The sequence below is a fragment of the Pseudorasbora parva genome, chromosome 7 (genome assembly GCF_024679245.1).
Source record: "Pseudorasbora parva isolate DD20220531a chromosome 7, ASM2467924v1, whole genome shotgun sequence".
NCBI classification, from domain to species: domain Eukaryota; kingdom Metazoa; phylum Chordata; class Actinopteri; order Cypriniformes; family Gobionidae; genus Pseudorasbora; species Pseudorasbora parva.
Genome location: NC_090178.1, coordinates 2,757,416 through 2,772,048, shown reverse-complemented (window position 1 = coordinate 2,772,048; position 14,633 = coordinate 2,757,416). Strand labels below are relative to the sequence as shown.

Below are 14,633 nucleotides of genomic sequence, written 5' to 3'. Positions count from 1 at the left end.
ATATCAAATGTTGAAAAGTGGATGACAATCCCAGACTAGCCTGGCTCTGCCCTCCTACGCACTTCCGCTCAATTTTCCTTTTCCTTCAGTACTCCGTCTGGGACTGCGGTGTATTCTTAGGTTCTCTCCGAACAAATTTTTACCTCTCCAATCAGCGAACAGAGGGAGTGGCTGAGAACGATGACGTTGATTTCATGCGCTAGGTTGAGTTGTAGTTCAGTCATGGCGGAGAGGAGAAAGATGCGAACGAAACCATTCAGTCCGTTGTGGCACCGCTGTCGAATATCCAGAAGTTAAAGCCGGAGCAATAACAGTCTTTGCTGGGGTTTGTTGGTGGCCATGATGTTGTGGCCCTCGTCCCTAACAGGGGGAATTCGGGAAAAGTTCGATTTTCCAGCTCGCTCCATTAGTGATGAAGGAGTTGCTGATGCCCTATTCGGACGGTAACTGTTTCTCGTGGGGTCGGAAGGTATTGCCATCATTTAAGTTACAGGGACTGGTCAGTTATTTTATTGCCATCCGTCTCTCACCCATGTAAAAATCCCCGGCTGAGTTACCTACTGCTTTTGACCAACACCAAGGTCGTGTTGATGTAATAGCTGTCCGAAATCCACATCTCAGAGTTTTCAAGAATATATCACTTCTAAATTCACTGTTTATTATCATTTTTGACCACTGCAGAGCACCGTACGGTTGCTTTGCTGTTATTTGGACGCATTTCTAGACTTGTATTTCTTTAAAATGCTGGCAAGTATTTACAAGAGCAACATATTTCATCACCACTCAAACAAATTAAAATAAAAGCACTTAAAGGTGCACTATGCAACTTTCCGTCCACTGGAGGGCGCCTATTCTAAACAAAGGCGTAGTTTGATGACCCCAAGTTTGAGCGCAGTATCTTGGGGCATGTGGTCTTCACCTCACAGCTGGTGGAAAATAGGACTCGGACAGAAATCACGTTCATGCATGCGGTTATTAACGTTACTGTAGTGAAGCAGAGCAGGACCGAGTGTTGTGGAGCTGAGCACGGCTGCTGGAGCGATTGGTTATTAACGTTACTGTAGTGAAGCAGAGCAGGAGCGAGTGTTGAGGAGCTGAGCACGGCCGCTGGAGCGATTGGTTATTAACGTTACTGTAGTGAAGCAGAGCAGGACCGAGTGTTGAGGAGCTGAGCACGGCTGCTGGAGCGATTGGTTATTAACGTTACTGTAGTGAAGCAGAGCAGGACCGAGTGTTGAGGAGCTGAGCACGGCTGCTGGAGCGATTGGTTATTAACGTTACTGTAGTGAAGCAGAGCAGGACCGAGTGTTGAGGAGCTGAGCACGGCCGCTGGAGCGATTGGTTATTAACGTTACTGTAGTGAAGCAGAGCAGGACCGAGTGTTGTGGAGCTGAGCACGGCCGCTGGAGCGATTGGTTATTAACGTTACTGTAGTGTGAAGCAGAGCAGGAGCGAGTGTTGAGGAGCTGAGCACAGCCGCTGGAGCGATTGGTTATTAACGTTACTGTAGTAAAGCAGAGCAGGAGCGAGTGTTGAGGAGCTGAGCACAGCCGCTGGAGCGATTGGTTATTAACGTTACTGTAGTAAAGCAGAGCAGGAGCGAGTGTTGAGGAGCTGAGCACAGCCGCTGGAGCGATTGGTTATTAACGTTACTGTAGTGAAGCAGAGCAGGAGCGAGTGTTGTGGGGCTGAGCACGGCCGCTGGAGCGATTGGTTATTAACGTTACTGTAGTGAAGCAGAGCAGGACCGAGTGTTGTGGAGCTGAGCACGGCCGCTGGAGTGATTGGTTATTAACGTTACTGTAGTGAAGCAGAGCAGGAGCGAGTGTTGAGGAGCTGAGCACGGCCGCTGGAGCGATTGGTTATTAACGTTACTGTAGTGAAGCAGAGCAGGAGCGAGTGTTGAGGAGCTGAGCACAGCCGCTGGAGCGATTGGTTATTAACGTTACTGTAGTGAAGCAGAGCAGGACCGAGTGTTGTGGAGCTGAGCACGGCCGCTGGAGCGATTGGTTATTAACGTTACTGTAGTGAAGCAGAGCAGGACCGAGTGTTGTGGAGCTGAGCACGGCCGCTGGAGTGATTGGTTATTAACGTTACTGTAGTGAAGCAGAGCAGGACCGAGTGTTGTGGAGCTGAGCACGGCCGCTGGAGCGATTGGTTATTAACGTTACTGTAGTGAAGCAGAGCAGGACCGAGTGTTGTGGAGCTGAGCACGGCCGCTGGAGTGATTGGTTATTAACGTTACTGTAGTGAAGCAGAGCAGGAGCGAGTGTTGAGGAGCTGAGCACGGCCGCGGGAGCGATTGGTTATTAACGTTACTGTAGTGTAAAGCAGAGCAGGACCGAGTGTTGAGGAGCTGAGCACGGCCATTGGAGCGATTGGTTATTAACGTTACTGTAGTGAAGCAGAGCAGGAGCGAGTGTTTAGGAGCTGAGCACGGCCGCTGGAGTGATTGGTTATTAACGTTACTGTAGTGAAGCAGAGCAGGACCGAGTGTTGTGGAGCTGAGCACGGCCGCTGGAGCGATTGGTTATTAACGTTACTGTAGTGAAGCAGAGCAGGACCGAGTGTTGAGGAGCTGAGCACGGCCGCTGGAGCGATTGGTTATTAATGTTACTGTAGTGAAGCAGAGCAGGAGCGAGTGTTTAGGAGCTGAGCACGGCCGCTGGAGTGATTGGTTATTAACGTTACTGTAGTGAAGCAGAGCAGGACCGAGTGTTGAGGAGCTGAGCACGGCCGCTGGAGCGATTGGTTATTAACGTTACTGTAGAGAAGCAGAGCAGGACCGAGTGTTGAGGAGCTGAGCACGGCCGCTGGAGTGATTGGTTATTAACGTTACTGTAGTGAAGCAGAGCAGGACCGAGTGTTGAGGAGCTGAGCACGGCTGCTGGAGCGATTGGTTATTAACGTTACTGTAGTGAAGCAGAGCAGGACCGAGTGTTGAGGAGCTGAGCACGGCCGCTGGAGCGATTGAATAACAAATACCGCCTCGCGAACACCGGGACTTTTATTATGACGGGACGGGACACAGTTGCTGGGTGTCTGCAGTATTTCCGCTCTTCCGGTTATGATTATGAGGTAAAGCAGCTCTGTTTATCATATTAGATACATTTAAGCTTGTTGAAAATGATGTTATGACGTTACTCTGTGCGTTCACTTGTTCACACTGCTAAGAGTAAAGCGCTCCTGCCAAATAAAACCCGAAACCGAGGGTAGCGCAGATATGACGCGATTGACAGGCGACTCCCTCAGACGCCATGCTGACACATCCTGGTCATTGGTTAAAATAGCAATTTTCTCACAATTTACAAATAGTTGGAAACATTTGGGATATTGTAGGTACTCAACTGAACAAACACCATGGCGTGAATAAATCACAATCCGAATGCACGAGTTTTAGGTTTTATCCTATGATTTTATCACTGAGGTGCCATGAACAAATGCACATTTATGTTGTCGGATTTGTGTGAATTGTGAAACAGGCGAAGGGCGCATGACATACGTCACGACCAAACGTTAGCGATTGGTTATGGCAGATCCAGAGTGGCTCAGGGCAGATCCAATAGTTTTAAACCTCAACAGAGTACCCTCCTTCGCGGAAATATACCCTTGTCAATGGAGTGGCCAGACTCTATGTACAAATTAAATGTATAAGAGTCTGTCTGGTAAGACCAGGCTAATGCCAGACCACATACTGCATCAATTACAACATCATAGCTGCGTAGAAGAAGGATCCGGGCACTGAAATGGCCAGCCTGCACTCCAGATCTTTCACCATTAGAAAACATTTGACGCATCATAAAGAGGAAGATGCGACAAAGAAGATCTAAGACAGCTGAGCAGCTAGAAGCCTGTATTAGACAAGAATGGGACAACATTCCTATTCCTAAACTTGAGCAACTTGTCTCCTCAGTCCCCAGATGACAGAAGAAGAAGAAGAAGACAAAAGAAAGACAAAAGCAGTCATCAAAAGAAGACACAGTGGTGCCACACAGGGGGAAACATGGCCTTCTCCCAACCCATTTGAGATGTGTGGATGCCATGAAATTTAAAATCAACTTATTTTTCCCTTAAAATTATACATTTTCTCAGTTTAAACATTTGATATGTCATCTATGTTATATTCTAAATAAAATATTGACATTTGAAACGTCCACATCATTGCATTCTGTTTTTATTCACAATTTGTACAGTGTCACAACTTTTTTGGAATCGGGTTTGTATATAGTAAAGTGTAATTTATTCCTGTGATCAAAGCTGAATTTATCATCATTACTCCAGTCTTCAGTGTCACATGATCCTTCACTAATCATTCTCAGATGAGGATTTATGATCAAGCAACATTTATAATTATTATCAGTGTTTTTTTTGCTTTCTTTTAGGATTCTTTGATGAATAGAAAGAACAGCATTTATTTTGTAACATTATAAATGTCATCCCTTTTGATCAGTTTAATGTGTCCTTGCTAAGTAAAAGTCTCTCTGCACTGCAAAAATGCTTTTCTTACTTTGTATTTGTGTCTTGTTTACAGTCTAAATATCTATCCATTTTTAAATCAAGATGCTTTTAGTAGATAAGTAAAATGACAAGATATTTTTTCTTTTCAAAATCAATTGAGTTTTTGCTTAAAACAAACTAAATTATCTGTCAATTGGGTAAGAAAAATAATCATGTTTCTGATTGAAATCTAGTTTGGGACATAAACAAGATTATTTTTCTTACCCCATTGGAAAAAATATTTTACTTATCTAGTAAAATCATCTTGATTTAAAGGGATAGTTCACCCAAAAATGAGTGCGATGTTTATCTGCTGACCCCCAGGGCTCGTATAATGCATGCCAATGGGGTGTGTTTCTATGAGAGTAAAAAACACACAGACATACAAATCCATATTGAACCCTGTGGCTGGTGGCGACACACTGATGTGAAACGATCGGTTTCTGTGAGAAACACAACCGTATTTGTGTTATTTTTCACCTCATATCAGACGAATCTCATCTAGTATTCCCAGCGCCATTACTTCCGTCGAAGAGGGTCATAATACCAGCGCGATCATAGATATATTTACATAGATGCCTCATTCAGGCACTAATGAGGTTTCTATATATATATATATAATATGATCACGCCGGGATTCTGACCTACCCTGATATGAGGTAAAAAATAACAAACTGTGTTTCTCGCAGAAACCGATATTTTCGTGTCTTAAGACAGCAATGTGTCTCCACGAGCCACAGGGTTTAATATGGATTCGTATGTCTGTGTGTTTTTTTCATAGAAACACACCCCATTGACATGCATTATACGAGCAACGGCTGAGTTAAAAATCTTCATTTGTGTTCTCCTGAAGAAACAAACACACCTACATCTCGGACGCCCTGGGGGTTAGCAGATAAACATCACACGCTCATTTTTAGATGAACTATCACTTTAAGATAGTTGGACCGTAAACAAGACAAAAATTGTAAGTAAGAAAAGCATTTTTGCAGTGTAAAAACCCAAATTTTGAACATTAGAGCACAAGATTGACTTGTTGGTCTCACCTCATGATGGTCATCAGGGTCATGACAGTGATAGCGTGATTAAAGGCCTCAGGTTCATCTTCGTTCATGATCCAGTCTGTCATTTTACCGGTGTAATGAGGAATCGCCATTTCACCTGTGGGACATGTGCATGTAAATATTCATATATCGTCTAATTTGCTTACAGACCAAAAGCTTTATCATCATTGACCCACATTATTCTGCAATTAAATGGGTCATGAATTGAGAAGTCAACTTTCCCTTGAGCTTTTGATATATAAAATGTCATGTTAATATAAGAATATCCTGTAAGTTTCAGAACTGAAAACGTACTATTATAATGAGCTGAAGCTCATTATAATATGCAAATCTTATCCAATCCTAGCCGTGGGCGTTTACTTCCAAGTCTCCAGTGACACGCCCATCAAAACCCAGCGTTCAGGAGAGAGCCTCAAAACCAGTGTAGAAAATAGCCTATTACTTATTAGTTATGATGTTTCTGAATGTAAAAACCACACAAACGTCATTAGATGACCCCAGACAAACAGTATAAAAAAAGAAAAAAAGCCAGTTCATGACACCTTTAAAACATCTTTAGGAGATTCAATACGTTTAGTATTTACTGTGTTTGCAAACTTGGCATGGTTTTGTGTGCTGAACAACTATATCAGAGCAAACTTGACCAAAGTGAAACTGAATGTAACATTAGATCACATGCAACTTTCTTTCATTTGACTATGTAAGTTTAAAATTACACGGTAGGTTAGATTTCAAGGTAATTATTTACAGATCATACAGCCAAAACAGGCATATTGCCCGACACATTAATAACACAAGTTTAATTACGATAAAGGGCATTATCTTATTGTCTAGGCAATGGGTTACATTTTGTATTAAATTAAAATTGTGCAAAAATAGAAACATTAAAATAAAAATTATAAAAATGTAATGATGTAAATAATGGATATACACATCTAATAATACAGTAATAGCAGCTCAATATTTACAAATAATATTGAAATTTATATTACATTATTTGCACAAGGATGATCATATTTGGGGATTTGTGGCATCTAAAAGATCACATTTTATTCAAATATAATTCCAAATGTTTTAAAGATTTTATAGGCATATTGTGTAGTTGTGCTTGTTTTATTTGTGATAATATCGCAATGAAACATGACAATTTGTGCGACATAATTTTTGGCCAGAAATTATGAACACATGCAAAAACAAGAGCCAATAAAAGATTAATAACTGATTATGTTGTAGTCAATGCATTTTTTGCATAGCAAAATAAAGCCTGTATCTGTATTTTGCCAAACAATTTTGTCAGATAAATACCAGAGTTTTGCTCATCCCTCATATTCCGATATTTTTTCCTCATATTTTGATGGTTTGGTTAGGGTCATTAAAAACAAATGAGCACATTTTTACCTAGTGAAGATATAACCACAAAGAAGAAGACGGCTGCAAAGCGTCCACTAAAAGGCTTCATGTATCCCAGCAGCCTTTGCAGCGATGCCTTGCCCTTCTGCTTTGTTTCCGGCTTTTTGGCTTTGGGAAAGAGAGTGGAGACATGGCGCTTCCACAGCAACAGAGACAAAGCCAACACCAAATACCCCTGCAGAAGCTGAAATATAATCAGATGTTAATACTGGGGCTCAAATTCGGCTCTGGCATACCCAGCCCATCCGGCCCATGAGTTCCCCGTGAATGTTTGTGGTGGAGTTGGGGCCTTAAATTGGAGTATATAAATAAAACTAGGACAATTACAATTGCAAATGCAGATAAACTTAATATTGTTTTTTTGTCACACAGAAATGCCCTTGACAGTAAAGCACTGATGATTTTGAGCTAAGATGCAGTAAATTTACTGCTTTTAAATGCTGTCATCATTTACTCACTCTCGTGTCCTTCCAAACCTGCATGACTTCTGTGAAACACAAAAGAAGATGTTTTGAAGAATGTTGGAAACCCAGCCATTTTGGTTAGGCTGCCATTTGAATATTGTATGAACAAACAAAAAAACAGACTCAAATTATTTTATGTTACACAGAAATAAATTAATTTGGGTTTGGTATGACTTCAGGATAAAAAAAAGATCACATTTTTTGGTTGAACTACCCCTTTAAAAACAATCATATTTTTCAAGAGTTAACACATAATTTAAGTAAGACACTGATATCTATCTTTCATTAAGCTATCATTGAAATATAATTTAATTAAATCTCATTAGATCTATTAAAGGGGTACTTCAGCACTGTAAAGATGAATCTGTATTTTAACTGGGTCATTAATGTAGTAGAAATGTGAAATTATTTTTGAATTTGGTGCTTTCTAGACTGAGAAAAGACAGAAAATGTGTTTTAGTATCATGGGGATGAAAGACTACAATTCCCAGAATGCTTCACTGCCCTGTGAGAGCACTCCCAAAGCCACTGCTACTGGATTAGTTTTACTTTCCCACCACCGCGTTCATCTTCATAAAATCAGTTCTGTTAGAGAACAGGCACTACAATTAAAAACTGAAAGTGTCTGTTCAATATATTATGATTTAACCGCTGAGGACGTGTCGGCACAAACGCAGCAGGAGTCAGATTACACGCATCGTGATGAGCTGAATGAGCTCTCCTGACGAGAGCTGAGGTAAAGGCGTCCGCGCTCGCAGCTGCCGTTCTCAGCACGTGTTCAGTCAGTTCAGGCCTTTGGAAGATTAACTTTCATAGGAATTAACTTGAGAAGATAAAATACTCACTTTGCTCCGCCGGCCGCACCGTTTCCGTGAATGCCTGAGGCTGCGAGCTGAGCTGTGAGTGCGACCCCACACCCCATGTGCGAGTTAAAAACATGCGGAAATGGCTCCCTCTGCTGGCTGTAGTCTTTAGCGTCTGGTCAAACATTTTACCGATGACGCAAATTGACGATATTTGCGTCACTGGAGTAATTTTTCCAGAAATAAAATGCATAAATCTCTCGTCTCAGGGGGATATGAGAGGGGGGAGCACGATCATTCGAATATACTTCAGGGTTTCTACTGATACAAAGCCATATGCTAATCGCTGAAGAAGCCCTTTAAAAAGTTCATAAAATTTTAATGAGGAAAAAAAGCTGTCATTAATTCATGGGATCCAGGCTTTAAAGCTGTTTTAAACTGTGCTTTAGACTGTAGTTTAAAGGGGGGGGGTGAAATGCTGTTTCATGCATACTGATCTTTTTACACTGTTAAAGACTTGGAATCCCATCCTAAACATAGACAAAGTTTCAAAAGTTAAGGTGGACGTTTGATGGGAGTATTTCTTTGTCAAAAATACTACTTCCGGTTAGTCATAAGTTTCGGCAAGTTTTTTGCGATCATGCGTCCCCTTTGACGTTAATGGGGGCGGAATTTCCTTGTATGGGCCTTACGGACAATTCTACCGGAAGCGCGTGAGAGAGAGAGAGAGAGAGAGAGAGAGCGAAAGCAACAGCCTACGCCCATCAAAGCGCTGGCTTGTAGGATGCTGGACAGGTGACAATTACACATAGCACACAACAATGTCACCAAAAAAGTGCGTTTTTGGTTGCCAGACCAAGACAGTCCTGCACAGATTCCCCAAAACCCCGCGGTAAGGCAACAGTGGATGGAATTTGCTTTTCCGGATCAGCAACTGAGTTGCGCGAATGTTTATATCTGTTCGCTGCATTTCGGTGCCGACTGTTTCATAAACAAGGCCCAGCTCGACGCCGGCTTTTCCCAATCGCCTAATGCTGAATGATGGAGCAGTCCCAACGTTAGAAGGGTGAGTGAGACTGCTTCAAATGTCTGTGTTTTTTTTAGTCCGCTTACTGTCTACACAAACCACGCGTAAACACACACACACGTGCACAACTGCACTTCCCACATGTACACCTTCAAAGACAAAAATACGACGATATAATTCAAGTATAAATATGTAAATAACACAAGCCGCTAAGCATATTATATAGTTAGTGTATAACTTGTACCACATAGAGACGTCCTGCTCTAGTCGTTTTTGCTGCTGCTCCTGTTCAACTGCAGCCTCTGGGTCTGATTCCGGATCATAGATGTATGGCTGTATCTGATTAAAAGCCATATTTTTATTTTGAATAAAGTTTTTTTCCCGCTGTTAGGGATGACACAGCTTCACGACGCACTCGACTCAACACACAGCGCGCTGCTGCACACGTCATTATTTAGCTCCGCTCACACGACACGCCCCCACCCGCTCGGCTTTTTTCGGAAAGACTCGGAACAGCGCATCTTTCTTATATAATTATTAAAAAAATAAAGACTTTTCGGAGATATGCAGGATGCAATGCTACTCTATAGGTACTCAAGATTGACATGACACTGACTGAAACTGGGTGTTTCACCCCCCCTTTAACTGTAGGCCAGTTTCATTTAAATGTAAGATCACAGTAGCCACAGGGTAAAAACACAGACTGTTAAAACCATCCTCCTCATTATATGGTTATATGGTTTCTAAATATATAAAATATATAGCATAATAAGAAAATTCAAACGGTCTTGAATCAGCGTATTGACTCAGGATTCGGATCACGTGCCAAACTGCTGAAATCACCTGACATTGGCGATCCGAATCATTAATCGATTCACTGATTCATAACCGTTTGAATCTTTATTTGAGGATTGAACACAAACCCGGAAGAGAAGCCAATGCTGAATAAAGTCGTAGTTTTTGTTATTTTTGGACCCAAATGTATTTCGGATGCTTCAAGAGACTCTAATTAACCCACTGATGTCTCATATGGACTACTGTGATGATGTTTTTATTCCCTTTCTGGACATGGACAGTATAGTGTGCATACACTTGCATACGCTCTCGGACTAAATATAAAATATCTTAAACTGTGTGTGAAGATGAACGGAGGTCTTACGGGTGTGGAGCGACATTAGGGGGAGGGGTCTAAATTTCATTTTTGGGTGAACTAACCCTTTAAGGGATTTATTCAGCTTAAAGATAAAAGAGTGTTTCAGCCTCACTATGTTAAATCTGGGACTTTGTTCCTCCGATTTGATGGTAGTAAATCAAACTCATTGTGTAGGACATGATTAGGATCAGAAATCATATTATTAGCCAACCTTAGCAAGTTAAGTAGACACATAAAGCTTCTGAAGGGATTGACCGACAATCTTTGAACAGATTTTAGTTGATTAAACAACTTTGTTTTTGACTCCTATACCAAATAGAGTTGTAATATTGCAGTATACTCATTATAACAGACCTAAAGAACAGCACAAGAATCTGTTTTCTTACTCCAAATAGTTAACTGGAGCCATTGACTTCCATAGTATTTTTTTTTCCTACTATGGAAGTCAATGGCTCCAGTTAACTGTTCGGTTATTGACATTCTTCAAAAAATGAACAATGTCCCTTGTGTTCAGCTGAAGAAAGAAATTCATACAGGTTTGAAACAACTTGAGGGTGAGTAAAGGATGACATAATTTTCATTTTAAAGCGAACTATCCCTTTAAATGAACAATACCAGAGGGATAAATGTTTGCAAGCACATCTTACCCCTTGCCAAGTGTGCCAACCCCACACCAGCTCCACAGTCGACCAGCCACAAGCCCAGAGGAAGGAGATATACACCGGATAGAGAAGGCCATGAACTACAGCCGTCTGGACCCCCTCGAATCCTCTCATGCACGCCGGGGTGCCAGAATAGGCGAAGGAGACGAAGAGGAGGAGACTGGTTCGGCCCAGTCCGCCGACCCATAGCATGAGGAAGCCATTATTGAGGAAGGATGGGGAAAGCTGGATCACACCAAAAAACATCACTGCAAACACATCCAGGCACAAGGCCAACAGGGCGAACAGAGGAGCAGCCATCTTATCCTTCATCACCAGCACTGCCAAACATTAGGAGGAAGTCACAAATCAAATACACTTTTGCAATGACAAACAACCAGAGTTCTGTGTGCATTTAATGTGTTTATGGTATCATCACATATCATTATCATGTTACCAGTGTTGCCACAGTTACTTTGAAAAAGTAATCTCCTTTAAAAAGTAACTTAGTTACTTTACAGATTACTTTATTTTAAAAGTAACTAAGTAAGATTACAAGTTACTTTATTAGTTACATTTAGCAGTTTCCGACAGCACCCCTGCCACCTCAACATTGAAATGACAGCCGTTTTTGCCAACACTCACTTTATTGAAGTGCATTTTTAACAGTAACGTCAACAGTGTATCTCCAGACATTTTAAGTTGAAATTAAAAAATATTTCCTGAAAAAATACTCCCCGAGACGCAAGAAGAAAGCAAAAATATATTTTTTTATTTTTTTACTGAGTAAAATGACTAAAATAAATTACTTTAATCTGATGACTGGTTAGGAAATAGTAATGTGTTAGATTACTCGTTACTAGAAAAAAATCGTCAGATTACACTAACGCATTACTGGCATCACTGCATGTTACCACTCAGCTTGGCCAGCCTGGAAGACCAGCTTAAACCAGCTAAGACTATCTTAAACCCACTAAGACCATCTTAGCCAGACTGGAAGACCAGCTTAAATCAGCTAAGACTATCTTAAACCCACTAAAACTATCTTGGCCAGACTGGAAGACCAGCTTAAATCAGCTAAGACTATCTTAAACCCACTAAGACTATCTTAGCCAGACTGGAAGACCAGCTTAAATCAGCTAAGACTATCTTAAACCCACTAAGACCATCTGGGCCAGCCTGGAGGACCAGCTTAAATCAGCTAAGACTATCTTAAACCCACTAAAACCATCTGGGCCAGACTGGAAGACTAGTTTAAATCATCTAAGACTATCTTAAACCCACTAAGACCATCTTAGCCAGACTGGAAGACCATCTTAAACCAGCTAAGACTATCTTAAACCCACTAAGACTATCTTAGCCAGACTGGAAGACCAGCTTAAATCAGCTAAGACTATCTTGGCCAGACTGGAAGACCATCTTAAATCATCTAAGACTATCTTAAACCCACTAAGACTATCTTAGCCAGACTGGAAGACCAGCTTAAATCAGCTAAGACTATCTTTAACTCACTAAGACCATCTGGGCCAGACTGGAGGACCAGCTTAAATCATCTAAGACTATCTTAAACCCACTAAGACCATCTTAGCCAGACTGGAAGACTAGTTTAAATCATCTAAGACTATCTTTAACTCACTAAGACCATCTGGGCCAGACTGGAAGACCATCTTAAACCAGCTAAGACTATCTTTAACCCACTAAGACCATTTTAGCCAGACTGGAAGACTAGTTTAAATCATCTAAGACTATCTTAAACCCACTAAGACCATCTTGGCCAGACTGGAAGACCAGCTTAAATCATCTAAGACTATCTTTAACTCACTAAGACCATCTGGGCCAGACTGGAAGACCATCTTAAACCAGCTAAGACTATCTTTAACCCACTAAGACCATTTTAGCCAGACTGGAAGACTAGTTTAAATCATCTAAGACTATCTTAAACCCACTACGACCATCTTGGCCAGACTGGAAGACCAGTTTAAATCAGCTAAAACGGTCTTAAACCCACTAAGACCATCTTAGCCAGACTGGAAGACCATCTTAAATCAGCCAAGACTCGCTTAAACAAACTGAGACCATCTTAAACCAGACTGGAAGACCATCTTAAACCAGCTAAGACTATCTTTAACCCACTAAGACCATCTTAGCCAGACTGGAAGACCATCTTAAATCAGCCAAGACTCGCTTAAACAAACTGAGACCATCTTAAACCAGCTTGGCCAGACTGGAAGACCATTTTAAACCAGTCAGGTCTGGTTTTAAAAGGGGTGGTTTCCATGGGGAAAGTTTAAAGTAAAAAAAAAAGGTATTTTGTTTATTGTGATTTCAGATAAATCACTTTCACTTTCAGTCTAAAATGAATTTGTATTTTAATGAAATGTGCTTATTTATTAGTGCTTTTAATAACTAAGCAATTCGTTTTAGTTAGTAGAGAATTACTTTAACATTGATTATGTTTAAAGATTTTGCAGAAGCGCATTCAGACAACAATATGTCATTGAAAAAAACGAAGGAAACATACGTACCTTGTCAGTGGATACAGCAGAAACTCTTTCAAATGTTATCGATGATATTTAGTGTCGCCGTCACATTTATTTAATATTTTATAGTTTTAAATGAGTAACTAAACAACAGCGATGCGAATGCTTTGCACGAACCTCCATAAAAGGTCCGAATCTGAAAGCGAAAGTAAGAAGTGCAACTGCAAGGAAACCCCCAAATGGGCTACACTCATGAATATTAATTACGCACCGTTACGTTGGTCACACAGTCCTACCTCATTGGCTCACAGTCAAACGTTGATATGCAGGCTGGCCAATCACTACGGGCTTGTCTTATAAATATAAATAATGATGCACGTCTCTAAAAAGAGACACACACACGACTCATTTCTTGCGTGTTGCGGTTGTAAGCGCTGAAATTGCGCCTTTTAGATGTTTGTGTGTCGAGCGCTCTCGCGTCACGTCTTAAGACGCGTCTCGAAACTCCTGCGGTCTGTTCTCTCTTCTTCTTCTTCTGTTTAATGGCGGCTGGCAGGCTCATGGTCCATATTCCGCCAGCTACTGGGATGGAGTGTGTGATGATGAGACCAAGAGAAAATATTTCTGTTTCCATTTATTGATTTAAATATTTTTGCAGATCAAATATTGTATATTATATATTAATGATACTTGCTATGATGTTTGTTCATATATTACTGTAATTTAACTTGTTTTTTTTGCATGACACCAAAAAAAGATCTGAGAGGCAAATGTACATGACTTATTACAATCTAGTTTGAACACAAGGAAGTGTGTGTGTATTTGTGGGGGGCGGGGGATGGGGGGGGGGGGGGGTATTGTTCAATTGTTAAGTTTCCTTCAACACAATTCATGCACCACAATAACTCATACACAGTCCAGTAGGTCAAACTCTGAGTCCTGCGTTAATGACCTTTTTTATTTCTCTCTCTCACACAGACACACACACATACACACACCAGAGACGTAGAGTGTTTGTGAATTGTGGGGGCTTTCCATAGGCGTAATGGATTTTAAACTGTACAAACTTTACATTCTATTCCCCTACACTGCCC

At 41.1% G+C, this 14,633-nt stretch overlaps 1 protein-coding gene across 3 annotated transcripts in view; it reads right to left on the bottom strand.

Annotated features, from left to right (window-relative positions):
• Positions 1-14,047, bottom strand: part of tap1 (transporter 1, ATP-binding cassette, sub-family B (MDR/TAP)) — a 33,219-nt gene extending 19,172 nt beyond the window's left edge. The window contains exons 1-5 of one of the 3 annotated variants that reach the window (XM_067447767.1): positions 13,836-14,046; positions 13,585-13,735; positions 11,066-11,400; positions 6,960-7,155; positions 5,544-5,658 (exon numbers count right to left, since the gene is read on the bottom strand). In XM_067447767.1, coding sequence (XP_067303868.1) covers positions 5,544-5,658; positions 6,960-7,155; positions 11,066-11,392 — 638 coding nt within the window. In that variant the 5' untranslated portion in view covers positions 11,393-11,400; positions 13,585-13,735; positions 13,836-14,046. Of the gene's footprint in view, positions 1-5,543; positions 5,659-6,959; positions 7,156-11,065; positions 11,401-13,584; positions 13,793-13,835 lie in introns of those variants that run through there. The other 2 variants (XM_067447768.1, XM_067447766.1) reach the window with 2 other exon arrangements.
• Between the last annotated feature and the right edge of the window lie 586 nt (positions 14,048-14,633).